Source organism: Nannospalax galili, unplaced genomic scaffold (assembly GCF_000622305.1).
Source record: "Nannospalax galili isolate Female #2095 unplaced genomic scaffold, S.galili_v1.0 scaffold1664, whole genome shotgun sequence".
Classification (NCBI taxonomy): Eukaryota; Metazoa; Chordata; class Mammalia; order Rodentia; family Spalacidae; genus Nannospalax; species Nannospalax galili.
The window spans coordinates 31,681-52,404 of NW_008351933.1; the positions used below are offsets into that span (position 1 = coordinate 31,681).

A 20,724-nucleotide genomic window follows, 5' to 3' on the forward strand; every position below is an offset into this window, starting at 1 on the left:
TGATCCGGGAAATTCCCCAGTTGAGACTCAGAAGACTCTGGACTGTGTCAAGTTGACAGTTGAAGCTAAGTAGGACAGCCTTGAACTCCTGATTCTCTTGCCTCAACCTCCAGCTCAGTTCTAGAATATGTCTTTTGATGCTCCACATGAGCCTCAGGCTCATTTACCCTAGAGGTTTGTCCTTTCTGGTCCCACCACTACCGTCTCCCCTTGGGAAACTGCAGAGCACAAAACCTAAGGCCTTCCTGCCCAGCCTTACCCCAGCCTCTCGTTTAAGCTACTAGCACTTCTCTTCATCTTAGGCTATTTTGGGTCTCCCTTTTGTGGCAACAAAGGGCAAGCTTGAAGTAAGTCCTTGGTGCTTGATGAACGATTGGGAGTGATGTCTGAGAACATAATGCAGGGAAGATGAAATGGTGATGAGACCAAAGTTGGAAGACTAGGAAGGTGCTGTGGCAGTCATCCCAACAAAGAGATTATGACCAAGACCAGAGTGGGGGTGATGTAGCCGAAGGGCTAGAGATATTTTGGAGATAAATTCAAACTCGATGGCAGAAATTAGGTGTAAATATTTGTTGGCTTTGCTGACTGCTCTTTCTGAAGCAGGCTCTTGGTTTGCTCTTTTGTTTACTTCCTTCATAGCACTCTTCACAGCCTGTAATTACTTCATTTATATACTTACCTATTGTCTGTTTGCATAAAGCAGAATCATGTAAAGTAAAGGAGGGTTGCGAACTTGACTCTTCTTACTGAAGACATGGTCTGGCACTTAGCAGATGATCTCCGTGAATCTGAGACCTCAATGGATGGTTCAGGGTAAAAACAGAGATAAGCAAGACCACAAAGTCAGGAGAGAGGGTCTGTGATCCTGGGACAAAAATTCCAGAGATTAGAACTCCTTCTCTGTCTGCCCTGGGAAGGGTGGGTATTGAGCATGGGTAAGACTCCATGTGGCCCCTGGACTAACTGCCCAATTGCCTGTTTCTAGCACTTGAGAGTATCAGGTTCCTATTCTTCACCTTTTGGCCTTTTGATAGCTGATGCAGGGTAATCAGTATTTTGAGAAGGGAATAGGGAATTCTGCAGGAGCCTGGTATCCTTCCCTCAGTCAGGGAGCAGTGGTGCACAACTCTGATCCCAGCACTGCAGAGGTGGAGGTGGGAGGATGGAGGCCAACCTGGGTTACATAGCAATTACTTTACCTCAACTTCCCTTCCCTTCCCCTCAAAAGATAAATAATGATGTGGATAGAGGAAAATGTGTCCTGGAACATGGTAAAAGCCTTGAATACCAGGCGCTGTTCCACAAACCCATTGCACACTCCCAGACCAGGCAAGCGTTTCTGGTATGTGCTATTCCACAGTCTCTAAAGAGGACAGCACTGGGTTAGGCCTGTGGGCTCTGGCTCGATGCAAGAGGCTCTCACAGGATACCGAATATATAAAAGGAAGTACTGGTGAGGTGCCTGGAGAAAAGCAAGCGCCACCCCTCCTTTCCGCTCCCAGCTGGAACACTGATCCTCTCGGTTGCTCCGAAGGGGCCTCCAGATACCTGACCCGCACTTCGACTTAAGCATATGCCACGAAGAATGGACAAAGAAGGGGGCTGCCATTAACGGGGCACGTAGTCACCACGTGGACCGGTGGCAGGGAGAAGAAAGATGAGGGCCAGCCAGCTGCTGGTTGCACCTGCTCGGTGATTAGCACTACCGCGGCGCCTTTAAGGCCGGAGCAGGAGGTGCGGCCTCGAAGTGCAGCCCGGCAGGGGAGGCGCTCTTAGGTGAGGTAACGCTACCAGGGGGCGTGGCCTCTCCTGGCCTGCGGCCCGGAAAGGGGCGGGGCTTTCGATGACGCGATGCCGGGGAGGGGACCGGCGTTCATTGATAAAAACGCCTGGCTCCCTCCCGCGCGAGCGCAGCGTAGCGAAACCAGGCAGCGCCACGCGCGGCTGGGGCCGGGCGGAACCGAGGACGAACCCGGCAGGCGCTGCGCCGCCCGCATGGAGCCAGCCGCGGGCTTCCTGTCCCCGCGCCCCTTCCCTCGTGCGGCCGCCCCACCCTCGCCCCCCGCAGGCCCAGGGCCGCCTCCGAGTGTCTCTCCCGGAGCGGAGCTGGAGATGTTGGCTGGGCCACCGGCGCGGGACCCCGGGCGCCTCATCACTGACCCGAGCAGCGGCCGCACTTACTTCAAAGGCCGTTTGCTGGGCAAGGTGGGCCGGGGGCTTCAGGGGGTGATGCTAACCGTGATGGCTGGGAGCCCAGCGGGGCAGGGCGGGGCGGCTGACCCGGACTTGGGCACCTCCGCCGAGCGCCGGGACTGAGGTCGCTTCCTCCTCCTAGGGGGGCTTCGCCCGCTGCTACGAAGCCACTGATCGGGAGACCGGTGGCGCCTACGCGGTCAAAGTCATCCCGCAGAGCCGCGTCGCCAAGCCGCATCAACGCGAGAAGGTGGGTCCAGGCCTTGAGGGCGAGGGGTGGGGAGGGGAAGCTGGCCTGGGAACCCTGGAAAGATGACCATCTCCCGCCCCTATCGCAGATCCTAAACGAGATCGAGTTGCACCGAGATTTACAGCACCGCCATATCGTCCGTTTTTCGCACCATTTCGAAGATGCTGACAACATATACATTTTCCTGGAGCTCTGCAGCCGAAAGGTCAGTCCGCGAGATTCAACCGAGAGCGGTGGGTTGGGTAAGGGAGTTCTTTTTTATTTTCTGGTCTTTTTGAGACAGGGTCTCCCTGTAGCCCCAGCTGACCTGGAACTCACTATGTATGTAGACCAACTGGCCTTGAACTCACAGAGATCCGCCTGCTTCTGCCTCCCAAGTGCTGGGATTAAAGGCTTGCGCCACCACGCCCGGCGGGAAAGGGGTTCTTAAGACCCAAAGCTGGGACCCAGCCATCCTCAGCAAGAATAGATGGAGGGAGGGTCTAAGAAGGCAAGCAGGGGCTGAGGCAGTGGCTTTCTGCAGTCCCTGGCCCACATCTGGAAGGCCCGGCACACCCTATTGGAGCCCGAGGTTCGATACTACCTGCGGCAGATCCTTTCGGGCCTCAAGTACTTGCATCAGCGGGGCATTTTGCACAGAGACCTCAAACTGGGTGAGACTCCTGGTTCTGGGCTGCAGGATGGGGATATGGGGAGGGGAGAAGGGGAGAGAGGAATCTGACACACCACTCTGCCCCTGTCTAGGAAATTTTTTCATCACTGATAACATGGAACTGAAGGTGGGGGATTTTGGTCTGGCAGCTCGGTTAGAGCCCCCGGAGCAGAGGAAAAAGTGAGTGGGGGGGGTGGCCACAGTCTGTGACACTGTATATATGGGAGGCAAGGTGACCTGATGTGTTCATGGGATAAATAAGGAAGGGGTGATGGGCTGGCTGTGTGAAGGTGGAGGTGGCAACCTAGGTTCCTGGGTTTGGTGGAGAGTGCAAGGATCTTACAAATACATCCTACAGCTGGGTGGGTGTCCTGAGTCTCTGAGACAGATAGGAGTGTAAGAATTCTTGGAAGCATACTGATGATCCTGTGGCAGTGACTATGTGTATGTTAGACTGTATGGAATGATAGGACATGATACTTATCTATGTAAGAAGACCCTGCTGTGGCCACTGTGACAGAGCATGTGTGGCAGATGAGTTTTTATGCCAGGGGTAGGGGGTGGGTCTGACAGCTGGTGTTGGTTGTGTGTGGCAGACCATGGGAGGTGACTGCCTAATGAGTGTTTGACAGACGGGATTTGGTGAAGGATCAGTCATGGGACCTATGTGTTAACCTTGGGAGAGGAGACTGGGTCAGGCCTGGGGTCAGGACCTCCTCTTGTCCTGCAGAGCAGCTAAGCAGCTGGGCTAGGCGGGTGGGTGGGGACTCAGCTGCCATTCCCAGCATCCATTGTCCCAAGACAAGCAAGAACTCTCTGGCCTTTGGTGACAGGCAGCTGCTTTGTTGTCTGAACTCACAGCAGGGGCAGGAATGGGGTGGGGGCGCTGATGGGCTGGGTCTGAGCCTATCCCCTCTCTTCCCTACCCTCTTTCAGGACCATCTGTGGCACTCCTAACTATGTGGCTCCAGAAGTGCTGTTGAGACAGGGCCATGGCCCTGAGGCAGATGTGTGGTCACTGGGTTGTGTCATGTGAGTATAAGGGTCATCAGCAGATAGGTGGCAGGTTCATGGGTGGGGCATTCCTACCACTTTACCCCTGACCTCCCCCCATCTCTGGGTACAGGTATACACTCCTCTGTGGGAGCCCCCCCTTTGAGACAGCTGACCTGAAGGAAACCTATCGCTGCATCAAGCAGGTTCATTACACACTGCCTGCCAGCCTCTCACTGCCTGCCCACCAGCTCCTGGCTGCCATCCTCCGAGCCTCACCCCGAGACCGTCCCTCTATTGACCAGATCCTGCGCCATGACTTCTTTACTAAGGTCTGTGGCTCTCCAGACACCCAGGGTCATATACCTAAAGGATGAATGGGGGCAGGAGACAGGACACTTGGGGGGTCTTACTTTTTTCTTGACATTTCTCACTTCCCCAGGGCTACACCCCCGACCGGCTCCCTGTCAGTAGCTGTGTGACAGTCCCAGATCTGACACCCCCCAACCCTGCAAGGAGTCTATTTGCCAAAGTTACCAAGAGCCTGTTTGGCAGGAAGAAGAACAAAAGTGAGTCAGGTGTCAGTGTGTTGTGGGACAGAGCAGTAGAGAGGCTCCTTACATTCATTTGTGGGAGGGGATGAGACTGGGTGCCTATAAACTCCTAGGGAGAGCATATGTTGTCTAGACACTTGGGAAGGGTGTGCCAACCCTGTGAGAAATGTGATTGGGCAGGAGGGCTGAGGGCTTTGTTCTCCCTCACTCCCAGATAAAAACCATTCTGAGGAACGGGCTGATGTCTCCTGCTTAGTGAATGGCCTCATGCGCACATCCATTGGTCATCCAGATGCCAGACCTGAGGTGAGGTGCTCATGTGAGCGTTATTCTTCTGACTCACCCTGACCCTAGCAGCTGAGGGAAGCCCAGCATAAAAGGCTGATGAAGCATCCAGCCTCGTGGTAGCCTAATTGGCTGCATCTCATTAGGATGCTGGGGCTGACCTGGGGTGCCCTGGGAGCCAGGGTAAGACTGGGCCATGGACTTTCAAGGATTTGGATTCTTACTCCCCTCTCTGCCCAACTGTCTAGGCTCCAGCAGCTTCAGGTCTGGCCCGTGTCAGCTTGGTAGAGACAGCTGCTGAGGACAGCTCACCCCGTGGGACACTAGCGAGCAGTGGAGATGGTGAGAAGCCAGAAGATGAGAGGTGCTAGAGGTTGCTGGGGTGGAGACCAGGGGCCAAAGGGAAGTAGTTGGCAGAGGGACGTGGCCTGAGTCCAGGGAGGCTACTGCCTAAATGTCAGTGCCTTGTTACCTTCAGGGTTTGAAGAAGGTCTGACGGTGGCCACAGTGGTGGAGTCTGCCCTTTGTGCACTGAGAAACTGTGTAGCCTTCATGCCTCCAGGTAGGGCTGGGGTCTGGTACATGTGGATGGTTTGGGTGAGTTCTTTGGCCTAAAGACCTGGGGAAAATGTTCACTCCCTCCTTTCCTGTTAACAGCGGAACAGAACCCAGCTCCTTTGGCACAGCCAGAGCCTCTGGTGTGGGTCAGCAAGTGGGTTGACTACTCCAACAAGTTTGGCTTTGGGTATCAACTATCTAGCCGCCGTGTAGCTGTGCTTTTCAACGATGGTACACACATGGCCCTATCAGCCAACAGAAAGTAAGTGCTATTTAGTGGGGCACTTTGTATTTAGGCTGTTGTACCCAGTAAGGTTCAGCCTTGGTATGTGTTTCTGAACTTATGAACTGGGGCCTGGGGTTTAAACCTAGTGGGGGGAGAGTGTTGAAGCAGGGCTCCTTCTGATCTCTGCATTCCACTTCCAGGACTGTGCACTACAACCCCACCAGCACAAAGCACTTCTCTTTCTCTGTGGGTGCTGTACCTCATGCTTTGCAGCCTCAGCTGGGCATCCTGCGGTATTTTGCCTCCTACATGGAGCAGCACCTCATGAAGGTGTGTGGGCTGGAGTGGGGCACTTTAGAGACTAATGCATCCTGATTCCTGCTGATTCCCCATTGTTGGCAGTTGGGGGTGGGGTGGAGGAGTGGCTCAAAGATAGAGGCTGGATCTATAAGGGAAGAGGCATCAATAGGGAGAAACCTAGCTCATGCCACTAACCTGCCCTGCCTGTTTCCCAGGGTGGAGATCTGCCCAGTGTAGAAGAGGTAGAGGTGCCTGCTCCACCCTTGCTGCTGCAGTGGGTCAAGACTGATCAGGCCCTACTCATGTTATTTAGTGATGGCACTGTCCAGGTAAGAGCTCATCCTGGGTTGGAGGGAAGACTCACACCCAGCCTAGGGTGCTGGGAAGGAAATTGGGTCTGATGCCCAGGCCCTGATCAGTGTCATCTTCCTGTATACAGGTGAACTTCTATGGGGATCACACGAAGCTGATACTCAGTGGCTGGGAGCCTCTCCTTGTGACTTTTGTGGCGAGAAATCGCAGTGCTTGTACTTACCTCGCTTCCCACCTCCAGCAGCTGGGCTGCTCCCCAGACCTGCGGCAGAGACTGCGCTATGCTCTGCGCCTGCTCAGGGACCAAAGTCCTGCTTAGGTTCCAACCTGCAGAGCAGGCTGTGATCCTAGCCCTCAAGTCAAGGCCTGTGCCTGAAAGGCCCTTGCTTTTGTGGCCCTCCCTGTCCCTTTGGTGCCTCACTGGGGGCTCCAGGCTGAATCCCCCAGGGAATCAGGGACCAGCTTTACTACAGTTGGGGATGGCCTGCCCTCCCTGTTTCCTTACCCCCCCTCTCTCCCCTTCCTGAAATAAGCCTGAGCCTTAGCCCCCAGCTAGGGGGCATTATTTATGGACCACTTTTATTTATTAACACACATTTATTTATTGAGATGTGAGCCCCAGGGGGCCTCCTCCTGGGAATAATAAACCATTTTTGCAGAATTTGAAGTCCTTCTCATTCCCAGTAGAGCCCATGGACAGTAGCTACCGCAAACAATGAGGCATTGGTGAAGGTGGCAGAGGCCAGCCCATCATGCGCAGCATCCCAGAGAGCACGGCTGACCACGTGCACACCCTGGCCCATGCGTGGCCCCAGTACCACACTGCACACCAGCTTGTAGCGCGGTAGACAGAGCTCATGCAGGCACATGCGTATCTGTTCACACAGCTCCCATGTCAGTCTTCCTGCCTCAGTACCCGAGTAGCACACATTGGACAGCCTTGCATCCAGTGCTGCCTCCAGGGCACGCTGTGCACTTGCAGCCTCCCAGCGCTCCCCTGGTGCTGGCTCTGTGCGGTATGAGGGTGCCATTTGACCGGCAGGCACCAGGGGCAGCCCAGAAAAGCTGACCCGTGAACCTAGATGGGGCATTGGGCCCAGGGATGGTCTTCGACCTCCAGGACCCACTAGCGGTCCAGCTAGTGAGTTGCAACGTGAAAAGGACCGGGCTAGACCCAACACAGAGCCCCGACGGGAGGCTGGACCCAGACCTGTAGGGCGGGCCTCATGAGTGCTGGGCAGGTGACCTCCAGGCCTCACTGCTGGTAGTTTCGACGATAGGTCTTTGGTAGTCTCCTCTTCCTGGTGTTCAGTGGGCAGAGTCTTGCCAGCCATGGACCTGCCTGCTAGGAGAGCCACACTTAGAATGACCTTCAGTGGTCATCTCCCTATACCACCCAATCTCTATTTTTTTGGTGTTTTTGAGACAGGGTCTTTCTGTAGCCCCAGCTAGCCTGAACTCGCTATGTAGACCAGGCTGGCCCTGATTTCACAGAGATCCACCTGCCTCTGTCTCCCAAGTGTTGGGATTAAAGATGTGCATTGCCAGCTCGGCCTTAGTTATTTTTGAGGCTTGGGTTTTGTCCAGGCTAACCTTAAACTTCTAGTCTCAAGTGATCTTCCTGCCTCTGCCTCCCTAGCAGACTACAGCATACACCACCATGCCCAGGTACCCCATATCCCTTACCTGTATATTTGGGACAAGTAGATCAAATTGGGGCTGTGTGGGCTCCTAGGTACTTAGAGGTTAAGCACTGTTAGAGATATAAGCAGGGGAAGGGATGTTGCTCAGGCTTTGATCCTGGGATTTATGCTGCCCTGAATTCCACTTTTCACTGGTCACTGTGGAGGCTGGCCAGGTGAGCTCCACCAAGTTCACTTCCTTTTTACCCCTTCCACTCGACTTCGGCAGAATGGGGAGATGAAGCCAGGCAGAAGTGGTGCCTTCAGCCGGTAGCCAGGAGGGATAGACCCAACTCCCTCACCCCCACAGACCTCTCTAGCCTTGGGAGTATGGAACCTGATCATCTTCCCTGCTCTAGATAAGGTATGACTTATCCACCACAGGCTGGATCTGGAGACCAGCTCCTTCCATCTTCTGCTTTAGGCCTCTAGATCCTCCAGAATAATTTCTGGGATGGTTGCCCTCCCCTCTTCCCAAAACTCCCTCAGGCACCTGAGTCACCTGCAGCCTTTGGCTTCCTGTTCTGGCTCCGCAGTCCTCACTGAGCTGACCTGACAGGCAGGTGGGTGGGGAAGGGTTGTGTTGTACAGTTACCATGGGGCTGCTGTGGCAAGCACATCTCTTCCTCCCAGAGTTCCTTTCTCTAGTCAAGCTCTGGAATAACCTGAGTGTTATTGCCTACCATGAGCATCTGCTGAAGGTGGGAGTACCCAAAGTTCTGGAGGAGAGGGCCCACAGAAGATTGGAGTCCAGCACATACTACTGTCACAGAACGATCAAGGGGGCAGATGGAGAGAGGCACTCTGGTCAGAAAGGTGTTTATCCCAGAGCTTCTGAAACACTGTCCATTTCTTAGGCTGCTTGTGAACAAGTCACAGGAGATCTCGAGGCTGTGGGGGTGGCTTCTCAGGAATCCAGTGTCTTGGCACACAGGAAGGAGCACAGTCACTGTTCTGTCTCTCCATCAGCCTCAACAAGGACAAACATTTCCGCTCCAGGGCAGAGACAGGGTGGGGCTTGGATGACTTCCTTAGTTAAGAGCTGAGTGCTGGGGAGGGGAGGCCCATTGGCTCATGGGGGAAGGTTCCAGGCCTGACAACCATGACTCAATCGTGAATCCAAGTCCAGCCTCTTGACTTCAAAAGCTGTGGGGTTTGTCTCTAGCAAGACCTCTGGTGTGCCCCAGTACCTAATACCCTTCCCTGCAGAAACTGCTTCTCAGGGATACCAGAAGCTGTGTTGCTTCTGTCAGAGCTGACAGCTCTCTCCCAATTCCCTCTGGAGGCATGGGACTACCTCCTCCCAGACAAGCTGAATCTGGATGCTGAAAATCACACTTGGGAATTTTCCCTGATGAGGAGATGTCTCAGGCCTAGCTATCCAGGTAGTCCTGATGTAGGGCGGAATTAAGAAAGTAGAGGCCTTGAACTCTGAACCCAGTGTAGGCAAGGGTCAGCCCAAAGACCCTCAGACACTTTTGATGGTCCATTTACCAGCGGAAGTTCTTTCCTGGGCCTATAGGGAAGGGAGGTGGGTGGGGCTTCCACAGGCTCACTGCAGTTTCCATGGAAACTCGCAGGCTTCCCACCCAGCGGCTTCCTGGGCAGGCTCCCAGTCTGGGCCTCATCCACCAGCAGCTTCTCCGGGGACCACAGGCCTCTCCAGCCTCAGCTTCTCTGGGTTCCCTGTCTGTCTCCCTTTTCGGAGCCTCCTGCCTTTCCTACTAGTGTGATGCCTTCTTCAGGAACCTGGGCCTCTTTTTCCCTTAAGTCTTAGCAAACAGGCCTCCAGAGCTCCTGTACCTCCCGCAGGCTGCGCTGGCCTCTCTGGGCCTAGTTAGGCCTCCTACAGACTAACCACAGCAGCAGGCTTCCTGGGCCACTACCACTGTTTCTCCTCACCCCGCTTATGGTGACTCCGGGACTGGTTGTTCAGGGGCAGGCTGCACCCTTTTCCACAGCACTCAGAAGCCTTGTCAACAACCCCTGGTACAGGTGAGGTAGTGGGCCCCCTTGGTGGGTTTTCCCTAGCTGACTCCCTTGGGCCCATGACTTTGAGGAAGCCCTGGGTGAACAGGCTGGGAATGAAGACTTGGCCTTCCTCCTCTGTGAGCAAGTCAAATATAGAGAATGGCTACTGTCCTGTGCCCATGATATCCTGAGAGCCAGAGGTGGGGGCTGTGGGAGAGAGCCAAGGGCAGCTGTGAGCTTAGGAAAAGCCCTTCTTTCTCTGGATGGAGAAAGGAGTCCCCTGGGTCCTGCCATGTGGGCTGTAATTTGACTCCTTCCCATGGACGTACAGCTGCGTGCTAAGGCTTTGCTCCTTGAAGAGGCAGAGGAGCAGACGACTCTCAGATTCATAAAGAGGAACAAAGCTCAAAGGATTGCGCTAGAGACCCAGACAGGAAGTAGTTGGAGGCTGCTGGCTGCCCACTCCTTACTCAAGATGGCAGTGCTGTCTGAAACCAGGAATAGAGTTTACAGGGAGAAGGGCTAGCCATGAAAGTACAAATGCAGCTTTCAGTTCCCACTGTCTGCACCCAAGGGCTGGTGACTACCATAATTATCCTTTTGAGGACAGGGTGTTAGTCTCTCCTGGATAATGGGAACCTCAGGCCTTGGGCCTGGGAGTAGGAGGTCCCTGGAGCTGAAGTGTTTTCTCCTGCCTCCTACCCCCTCTCTCTACCTTGTGTAGATGCCCAGAGGCTGGGCCAGAAGTTATCATGAAGATGGAAAATGTGGTTTGGCCTCGATGGTGTATCACTGCCATGTCTACAGTCAATGCACTCTGTACCCCACATCCTCACACCCTCCTACAGGAGGAAGGGTGAAAAGCCCTGAATCAGCTTCTAGGGGAAGGAGAGAAGCTTCCCTTCCCCCAAGATTCAGACTGTGGCGAGACCAATCTTGCTTAGATGAGCCCTGGTGTTCCCCTCATTGACCAAGCACAGTCATCTCCTCCTCTGAGACCTGAGATTGTGGCTGAGAAACCCGAGATTCAAAGATACAAAGTCACTTGTCTATGGTACTACAGGGTGGAACTAGAACTAGAACTCAAGCCTGTATCTCAGACCTATCGGAATGCTATGCCCTGCCCTTTACCTTACAAATAAGGAAACTAAAGCCAGTGTGGGCAAAGGCAAAGCCCAAAGTGCAGCCTAGGTTTGGGACTCTTCTCTCAGCTCTCTGCCCTCTCTTCCACAGTGATGTTCGCTTTGTGGTTGGTCAAGAACAGCAAGAGGTATTTGCCCACCGGTGCTTGTTGGCCTGTAGATGCAAATTCTTCCAGAGACTTCTGGGCACAGAGCCGGGCCCTGGGGTAACTAGTCCCGTGGTGCTAAGCACTGTGCCAGCTGAGGCCTTCCTGGCAGTGCTGGAGTTCCTGTATACCAACAGTGTCAAGCTGCACCGCCACTCTGTGAGACCACCAAGCAGGGGTCTGGGTGGGAGAGGGGGATGTAAGAGGCAGGACTCTGCCCACCATGCTGTGGGTGGAAGGGCTGGGGAAACTCCCTTTTGCTCCTTCAACCACCCACTGTGCAGGTGCTGGAGGTGCTGACAGCAGCTGTGGAATATGGGCTGGAGGAACTTCGAGAGGTGGGTATTTATGCCTGGCCATCTTGTTTCCCTTACTTCAGTTCATACTTCTCTTTAGTCTGTCCTGGAGGAAATGGAGAAGTATGGATAGCTGTGTACTCAGAATATGTATGTGTACCTGTGTGCACAGGATCTGCACATGCTCAGTGTGTACTGGGTAAACATTTGGGGTGTTGATGGCTGGTGCTCTAGGTCCAAGGAGAACCTGCCTTGACCTGTTGAGTGGAGACAGACACATGAAAACAACACATAAAGGGCATGGTGCTTGTATTTCAATACTGTGAAGACTGAGGAAAGAGGATGGCAAATTTAAGGCCTGTCTGAACTACCTAGGCAATTCAAGCTAGCCCTGACTACACAGTGAGACTTTGTCTCAAGCAGGCATGGTAGTGCATACCTTTAATCTCAGCACTCAGGAGGCAGACACAGGGAGCTCTCTATGAGATAGAGTCCAGCCTGGTCTATTTAGCGAGTTCCAGGCCAGCTGAAGCTATAGGGAGACCCTGTCTCAAAAACAATAAAAAAACCAACCAACCAAAAAAACCCTTAAAGTAGTGGTTTAGGTGGGATAGATGAGGGCAGACTGCTGATGTGGGGAGAGATTCCTGGAAAAGGAAACTTCTGTGTTGGATCTGGATGAACAAGCAGGATCTTGTTCAGGCGAGTGGGAGGATGGCCTAGTCACTGGGACACCAAAGGAGCTACTTAGGTATGTGGTATGGTTGGATTGGGAGTACGAGAAAAAGGGGAAAGATGAACTGGAGAGGGTGCCAGGGGGCTGGTTACTGCAATGTCTTCAAGAGTCTGCACTTCAGACTCAAGAGTAGTCAGTGGCAGAGTACCTGCATAGCATGCTGCGGGCCCTAGGTTCAGTTCTCAGCATTAGCCAGGTATAGTGGTATACATCTGTATTCCCAGCATTCGGTAGGTAGAGGCAGGAGGATCATTCCAAGTTTGAGGTGAACCTGGTGAATAGTGAATTCTAGGCTAGCTAAGCCTACATAGCAAGACCCTGTCTCAACCCCCTGCTCCCTTGGACTTTTTATGTATTCACTGAAAGTTTCTGAGCAAGAGAGTGGGATTTGGAAGCTAAGAGGAAAAGGGACAGAGGAATGGAAAAGGCCCCACCAGTCCAGTCAGATTAGTGCAACAGTCAGGTGGGTGTTGCTAGGGTGCAGTTGGCAGTGGAACACCAAGTGTGGCTCTGAGAGAGGAGTAAGAGCTGGCCCAACCCAGTGCTTTTCTGGGTGTGAGGATGAGAGGGAGATTCCAACATGAAATTTAAGTTTCTGGTAAAAACAGAAGTGTCATTGAGTAAGGGAGGGGCCAGTGGAGGAAGATAGCATATTGAGGGAGATACTAGAATTTTTACATGGTTATCATCTGATCCAAGACAACTGTACTAGATAGAAGGTGCATTGCTTGGTTTGGCTTTGCTAACCTCATTGTCTTCGGGCTTGCCAAGTTTTAGGTCCTAACAACCCTTCCTTCCCTCCCCAGGTCTGGGAGGTCAAGACGGGTCTGGTTCTGCTGCTGGGAATCTGGGTGATTCATTGCTCCAAGCCTACTCACTGCTCTTGGGTAGGGCTGGGGTCTGGAAGCAGCGACAGTACCATAAAGCTCACATTCATTTCTGTCTCCAGTTGTGCCTGGAATTTGTGGTGAAGGTGCTGGATGTGGAGTTGGTTTGTGAGGCCCTGCAGGTGGGTGTTGCTAAATAGGCTTGGGAGGAGTCTTGTTTGCAGGATGTGGTGCTGGGCTCCATCTAACAGAAGCCCTAACCGCTTGTATCTGCCATGGAACAATGTAGGTACATGAGAAGGCTGGTGTACTCCCAGTGTCTATGAGATAAATTCTGTGCCTAATCTGTGGGATGCAGGGTATATCAGTAAGGTCACATGTAGGAAAAACACTCAAAGGGCTAGGAAGTCTTTGTTGGTATTCTATTAAGGGTGGGGAATGGCTCTAAGCTGGGAAAAGTGCACTTCAAAGGCCAAGCCCAGGTCTCAGGGTGGGGTTTGAAGGACTTGACATGGTTTCCCTCCAGCATTTGCTTGTGTGTCCATGTGCTAATTCCCAGATCTAAGTCCTGGGACACTGTAGGTCCTGTCGGTCTTCACCATTAAGGCTGGAATCAGGCGCCCAGTGTGCTGGGCCGGGTTATAGGGGCCTCTCCAGTCTCTAGACTGACCTCCTTTCTGCTGTCAGGTGGCCGTAACCTTTGGCTTGGGGCCGCTACAGGAGCAGTGCATGGCCTTCATAGAGACCCACTGCCAGGTACATACCGCTCCCCACGTTCATACTTCTAAGCCCTACATGCCATTCTGCTCCCTTCCCCTGACCGAAACGCCGGCCCGTAGGAGGCGCTCCGCACCCGCGGCTTCCTGGAGCTGTCGGCCGCGGCGCTGCTGCCGTTGCTGCGCAGCGACAAGCTCTGCGTGGACGAGGCTGAGCTGGTGCAGGCGGCCCGGAGCTGGGCGCGCGTGGGCGCCGTGAGTGGGGCCTAGGGGAGGGCGAGGGCGCTAAAGGCGGCGCGGGAGGCAGGAACTCGGCAAAGCGGGAGGCGGGGCACAGACCCCGCTCCGCCGGGGCTCAGGGCTGCCCTTCACAGGCAGTACTGGAGCGGCCGGTGGCCGAAGTAGCGGCTCCAGTAGTTCGAGAGCTGAGACTGGCCTTGTTGGCCCCGACGGAGCTGAGCGCCCTGGAAGAGCAGAACAGGCAGGAGCCGTTCATCCCGGTGCGGAAGCGAGTAACCAGACACAAATGCACTCCGCTGGGTGGGGGCGAGGGTCAGGTCAGGGTCTTCCGGGCGAGGGGTCACTTCCGGGCTGCGTGGTGACCGGCCTTCCTCTGCAGGTGGAGCAGATTGTAGAGGCGTGGAAGTGTCACGCCCTGCGGAGAGGCGCTGCGGCCCGGGGCGCACCGTGCCACCGCCGGAGGGGCACCCTACCTCGGGATCACCACTGCTTTCTGGACCATCCTTTCTAGTGACCTAGTTCCGGGACTGGCAGGGAGTTTGAGCATGCCCGAAACTACAGCTCCCGAAGTGCTCTGTGCTCGAAGTGAAGCTCCCAGCATGCCTGGCTAGCTGGCTGCCGGAAGGACAGCTCTTTGGCGCCGCTGGCGTGTTTCCGGCCTGGGATGTAGGGCGGGGCCTGTGCCTGGTATTGGTGCGGGCGATGGCGGGACCCTGAAACTGGGAAATGAGGGTCCACTTTGTTTCCAGCACCGTATCCAGCCACTGGGAACTAATGTGCTCCTATGCTCTATGCAGTCTCTTCAGCTCGTTCGCTTTCACAACAAACAAGCTTCCCAGAGATCTCTCGTGAATATCCCATTTATCTGAGAATTTGTGCAAAATCGAGCTTAGCGCTCTCCGGAAGTTCCGGAAATAGTTTTTTTTCCACGAGTCAGAAACCGGGGTCTCATTCTTGCCTCAGTCCTCTACACCTCCTTCATGCCCTTTCTACCTTCTAGTAGTTTTGAGTTGGTTTGATCTACAGCCTATATTCCTGTCACATTAAAAAAAAACAACTTGTTTTTATGTGTATGAGGGCGTCTGACCCTGTTGGAGCGGGAGTTACTGGCGGTTGTGAGCCACCGAACTTGGGTCATCTGCAAGAGTAGTAAGTTCTCTCAACTGCGGAGCCAGCTCTCCAGTCCCGTCCCATTACATTTTAATTGTCTTTCTGTCATAATTCCAGCCAGCGCCCCCTCAGTCTTCCCACACTGAACCCAGCACAGTTGTGAGCCTATTTATCTTGAGTCCTTCAACATCCTGCCTGCTTTCCAGGACACAATACAGTATGTTTCAGGGGAAGTTCCTAAGGCTTCTAAATGTTTAACAATATTTTCTGGACTGTGACTTTGGAAGTTCCAGAATTACTTTTTTTTTTTTAGGTCCTTTTGAGACACTGTCTCCCTGTAGCCCCAGCTGTCCTGGAACTCACTGTGTAGACCAGGCTGGTCTTGAACTCACAGAGATCCTCCTGCGTCTGCCTCCCGTGTGCTGGGATTAAAGGCCTGTGCCACCACGCCCAGCTCAGAATTACTTTTTTTGGCCCTGGGTGTTGTGCCTTGCACATACCACAGCTATTTTCCTTCACCCTTGCATCTTTTCTGTTTGTTTGTTTGTTTGTTTTTGAAACAGTCTCACTGTTTAGCCCTGGCTGACCTGGACTATTCTATGTAGACCAAGCTGGCCCAGACCTTGCCTCAGTCACTTCTGGAATAGTTGGGATTATAGGCCTGCACCATCAGACCTGGGTTTTGAAGACTCCTCTTGCCACCTCCTCATTTATCTTGTGTCTTTTCTTCCTGTAGACCTGAATCTCCCTGGAGAAAGTATTCAGTTGTTTCCCCAGCCCCTGTCACATTAACACTATTCTGTAAACGTTAAATGATTTAATTTTCCTCTGTAAATGTCACTTTATTCCATAAAGAGTTTGGTCTTGCCAAGTGTGGTGGCACTTACCTGAAATAATCTCTAGCACTGAGGCAAGATGATCTTGTCATGGGCAGCCTGGGGTACATAGTGAAACCACATCTTTTTTTTTTTTTTTTTTTGGTCCTTTTGAGACAGGGTCTCCCTGTAGCTCCAGCTGGCCTGTAACTTACTATGTAGATCAGGCTAGCTGTGAACTCAGAGATCCTCCTGCCTGTGCCTCCCAAGTGCTGGGATTTACCACGCCCAGTGAAAACACATCTTTTAAAATGGGGATGGTAAGAAGGCTCAGTGGGTAAAAGCACTTGCCTCACAACCTTGGCCATCCGAGTTCAATTCCCAGAACCTATGGTGGAAGGAGAGAACAGACTCCTTAAAGTTGTCCTCTGACCCTCACACATACACTAATGAATTTTTTTAAACTTTTAAAGAGATGGGAGTCTTGCTCCATTGCTCAGGCTGGTCTGGAATTCTTGGGCTGAAGTCATCCTTCCACATCAGCCCCCCACTCTCAGTAGATAGAACTATAGGAACAGTAGACCACAGTTTAGAAGAGAATAAATTCAGATTTCTGTCTCAGATGTCGGGTATGGTGGCACACATCTTTAATCCCAGCACCCAGGAGGCAGAGGCAGGGGGATCTCTAATTCGAAGCCAGTCTAGTCTACATAACAAGTTGTAGGCCAGCTGGAGCTACAGGAAGACCCTGTCTCAAAAAGACCAAAAAAAAAAATATTGCCTTTAGATTAGAGATAGTTATTTGCGTTATCGTTCAAGACTGAAAAGTGAACACTGAAAATAATTTTCTGTGCTTGGTTCTTGTAACCCTAGCAATTGAAAGGAAGAGGCAGGAGGATCAGGAGTTCAGGGCCAGCTTTGGCTACATAGTAAGTTCAAAGTGAGTATGGGCTACATGAGTTTCTATCTCAAAACAAAACATGCAGAGCATGATTCCCTTTGTTAAAGGGGGATTCCTACCATGGAAGGGAAAGGGAGAAAGAAACAGCACAAAGATTGGGTAGGGATGTAGCTAGTGATAGATTTTGTCTGAGGCTCTGGGTTCAATCCCTAGCACCCCACTCCAAAATAACCCAAAATAAGTGGCATGATGATTGTGTGCTTTGTAGAACCAGGATGATTGATTTGGGTCCTAGCCCTGTGCCCACTTACTAGTTATTCTTTCTCTGCTTCAGTTTCATTATCTATAAAATGAAGATAACAATAGAACTTACTTAGTAAGACTGTAGGATACAAAATGAACTTTGTACTTAGGATTGCAGTGTGACAGATTCAATACTATTACATGTTTAGGAAATATATATTCATCTGTTATACAGGAAACACTGCACCACTGGCAGCTGTCATCAGTTCATCTGTTTAGAACAGGGACTCACAATAACCTGGGCTGTTATCAAACTCAGAGAAACCCTCCTGCTTCAGCTTCCTAAATGCTGGGATTAGAGGTGTGAGGTGCCACACTTGGCAGCATCCAGTTCATCTTGAAGGATGATTTGGGGTTAGGACAAGGGGAGGTGGGAAAGAGGCTGGGTAAAGGGAATGATTATGACACCAATAGTAGTGATTCAGTTTTGTTCAGAGAGTGGAGTGTTAGAGGTTGTGTCTGGAGCAGAGGCTAGTGTTAGTGGAACTGGAAAAGGCTTGATCTCAGGGATGGGGAGCCATGGAAACCAGAAGGCACAGTGGTGGTCTGTGTCAACAGGGTAGGATGACTTCACAAGCAGTATGGGAGCTGTCCCCTGAGGTGGTATGAGGTCAAGACCAAATACACCTGGGGTGTTTCAACTCTTACTGGTTCTGTTCAGCTCCCAGACCAAATACACCTGGGGTGTTTCAACTCTGACTGGTTCTGTTCAGCTCCCAGACCAAATATACCTGGGATGTTTCAACTCTGACTGGTTCTGTTCAGCTCCCATCACAGCAGTGACATCCTTCTATGCTTCAGGATTGCTCTCCCATCATGCAATCCAGATGAAAATTTCAACATAGCTATGAACAAATGTTCCTAAAATGAACCGCACCTTATACTGAATCTTCAGCAAATCCGATGAACTGATTAGATCATCAATGATACGGAGCAGTTGGAATGTTACAAGTCCAGAGCCAAATTATACTGGGGCATCTTTATCTCCTTAATAGCATTTATTGCCATTCTCTGTATGTGACATAATGTCTCTGTGTCCAGTAGGTAAATTCTTGGACATGTACAGACCCCTAGTTTCCAACCAACCCAAGGCTAAGAATGTCATCAGACAGCATCTGAGGCCTATAGCAAAATTTTTCCCTAGCTTTGCTGTAACCCACCTACCTAACGTTTCACCAACGTATTTTCAAAGTGCCTTGATTTATGACTTTCTTTGTTCTGTTACTTTAACAGCTTCATCAACATGACCACATTGGAACATGAAATTTTTTGAAATCTTAGTTCTGGGGCCATGAACTATGCAGTGAGTTTGGGGTCACTGGGCTACAGGAAACTTTGTCACAAACACAAACAAAAAAACAAAACATGAAACAAAATCCTGAAAGTAGAAATGTGGCTCAGTGGTAGAACATCTACCTAGCATCTATGAGGCTCTGGGTTTGATCTCAGAACCGCAAAGAGAACAGAAAGGAGCATGTGAGGCATGGTGGGGCATGCCTATAACCCCAGTAAGGAAGCACTGATAGAATTGTGAGTTTAAGTCCAACCTGGGCTATATAGAGTTGAGGCACACTTGGCTATATAATAAGACCTGACCTCAAACAAAGAATATAGTTTCAATATAGTTTCTGATCTTCCCATTTCACATACATGCTGAATATCAGAAATATTAGCTAAGGATCCCAGATTGCTCAGCTGGTTACTATACAGTTGCTCAGTGGTAAGTATGTAGCCTAGGCTGGCCCTGAGGATAATTCCGGAGGTGGTTTTCTCTTACTAACTTCATCAACTCAGAATGTCAGGTTTTCATAATTGGACAGCAAGTACCATTATTTGCTGAGCCATCTTGCCAGCACTTTTTTTTTCTTTTTTTTTTTTTTTAAAAGACAGCATCTGGGCTGGTGAGATGGCTCAGTGGTAAAAGAATCTGCTGCCATTCCTGACAACCTGAGTTTAATCCCCAGGACCCATATGGAAGGAGTGAGCTGACTCTGACCTCCACACCTTTTCCATAGCATGCGCATACTCTCCACATACACACAAAAATAAAATGTAATACAATATTAAGAAAGTATCTCTTATAGCTGAGGATGACCTTAACTCTTTAAAAAAGATTTTATTTATTATTTATTTTGAGACAGGGTCTCCTTGTAATGCCAGCTGGCCTAGAACTCACTATGTAGACAAAGCTGGCTTCTATCTCAGAAATCCACCTGCCTCTGCCTCCCCAGTGTTGGGATTAAAGGCATGTGCTTAAAGATTTTATTATGTGACTGGATGTGGTGGTGCAGGCCTTTAATCCCAGCACTCGGGAGGCAGAGGCAGGCAGATTTCTGTGAGTTCAAGGCCAGCCTGGTTTACTTAGTGAGTTCCAGGACAGCTGGGGTTACAGGGAGACCCTGTCTCAAAAAGACCAAAAAAGAAAAAAAAGATTTTATTGTGTGTATGTGTGTGTGTATCTGTGTGCAGATACCTACAGAGGTCAGAAGCATTGAACACATAATAGGCCATTGTTAAGCACCTGTCCTGGGTGCTGGGAACCAAACGTGGGTCCTCTTCAAGTGCTCTTAACCACTGAGCCATCTCTCAACTATTTAAGTAGCAGAAGACAACCTTGATTCTACCAACTTTCAAGTGCTGGGATTACAGGAAGTTGCTACCATGCCCAGCCGATCTTCATTCTTTTAATTAATTTTGTTTTGTATTAGTTGGGTATGGTGGCACATGCCTTTAATCCCAGCACTTGGGAGGCAGAGGCAGGTGGAGCTCTGTGAGTTCCAGGCTAGCCTGGTCTACATAGCAAGTTCCAGGCCATCAGGGGCTATAAGGAGACCCTGCCTCAAAAAGACCAAAAAAAAGTTTTGTTTTTATGTGTTTTTATTTTATGTTTTGCCTGTGTATATGTATTTTATGTGTATATACGTTTTGCCTGTATTTATGTTTAGGTACACCACATGCATGCAATGCCTGCAGAGGCCAAAAGAGGGCGTGGGATCCCCTTAAACTGGAGTTATGAATGGCTGTTAGCTGCCATTAGTCCTCTGCAAGAACCAGCGCAGATGACAGAAGAGATTGTTGGATCCCCTGGATCTGGAGTTACTGACAGTTGTTAACCACTATATGGGTGCTGGGAATTGAACCTGGGTCCTCTGTGAGAGCAGCCAGTGCGCTTAACTACTGAGACATCTTTCCAGCCCTGACATAATTTTTTTTTCTTTGGTCTTTTTGAGACAGGGTGTCCCTGTAGCCCCAGTTAGCCTGGAACTCACTATGTAGACCAGGCTGGCCTTGAACTCACAGAGATCCACCTGCCTCAGCCTTTCCTGTGCTGGCCACCATGCCTAGCTTTTTTGTTGTTTTTTGAGACAAGGTCTCACTATGTAGCCCTGGCTGACCTGGAACTCACTATGTACATCGGACTGACATCATTCCTTTAAGGCATTTTAGTGTTGATTCAGTTGCAATGTGCTTTGTGTGTATGTTTGGTGACAATCATTTTCTGATTGTGAGAAA

The 20,724-nt window shown here is 51.3% G+C and overlaps 3 protein-coding genes across 11 annotated transcripts; 2 read left to right on the plus strand and 1 right to left on the minus strand.

Moving 5' to 3' along the window:
- The first annotated feature begins 1,911 nt into the window (after positions 1 to 1,911).
- Positions 1,912 to 6,987, plus strand: Plk3 (polo like kinase 3). Its single transcript, XM_008848849.1, has 15 exons — positions 1,912 to 2,208; positions 2,339 to 2,446; positions 2,535 to 2,651; positions 2,970 to 3,099; positions 3,191 to 3,278; positions 4,035 to 4,130; positions 4,225 to 4,423; positions 4,534 to 4,660; positions 4,860 to 4,951; positions 5,179 to 5,272; positions 5,409 to 5,492; positions 5,588 to 5,750; positions 5,915 to 6,044; positions 6,230 to 6,343; positions 6,454 to 6,987. The coding sequence occupies exons 1-15, from the start codon at positions 1,999 to 2,001 to the stop codon at positions 6,643 to 6,645; spliced, it is 1,944 nt and encodes a 647-aa protein (XP_008847071.1). The 5' UTR covers positions 1,912 to 1,998; the 3' UTR covers positions 6,646 to 6,987.
- Tctex1d4 (Tctex1 domain containing 4) lies at positions 6,980 to 7,812 on the minus strand. The gene has a single exon (XM_008848850.2). It carries the CDS (start codon positions 7,658 to 7,660, stop codon positions 7,001 to 7,003), a length of 660 nt encoding a protein of 219 aa, XP_008847072.1. The 5' UTR covers positions 7,661 to 7,812; the 3' UTR covers positions 6,980 to 7,000.
- Positions 7,813 to 9,590: 1,778 nt separating this feature from the next.
- On the plus strand, positions 9,591 to 15,155 carry Btbd19 (BTB domain containing 19). Of its 9 annotated transcripts, none has more exons than XM_029553956.1 (9): positions 9,592 to 10,003; positions 11,213 to 11,426; positions 11,552 to 11,605; positions 13,106 to 13,150; positions 13,249 to 13,308; positions 13,814 to 13,882; positions 13,966 to 14,097; positions 14,217 to 14,342; positions 14,462 to 15,155. In XM_029553956.1, the coding sequence occupies exons 1-9, from the start codon at positions 9,918 to 9,920 to the stop codon at positions 14,591 to 14,593; spliced, it is 918 nt and encodes a 305-aa protein (XP_029409816.1). In that variant the 5' UTR covers positions 9,592 to 9,917; the 3' UTR covers positions 14,594 to 15,155. The 9 variants fall into 9 exon arrangements, with proteins under 9 accessions (XP_029409820.1, XP_029409816.1, XP_029409818.1 ...); XM_029553958.1 differs by having other exon boundaries at positions 11,213 to 11,327; XM_029553961.1 differs by having other exon boundaries at positions 11,213 to 11,249.
- Positions 15,156 to 20,724: the final 5,569 nt, after the last annotated feature.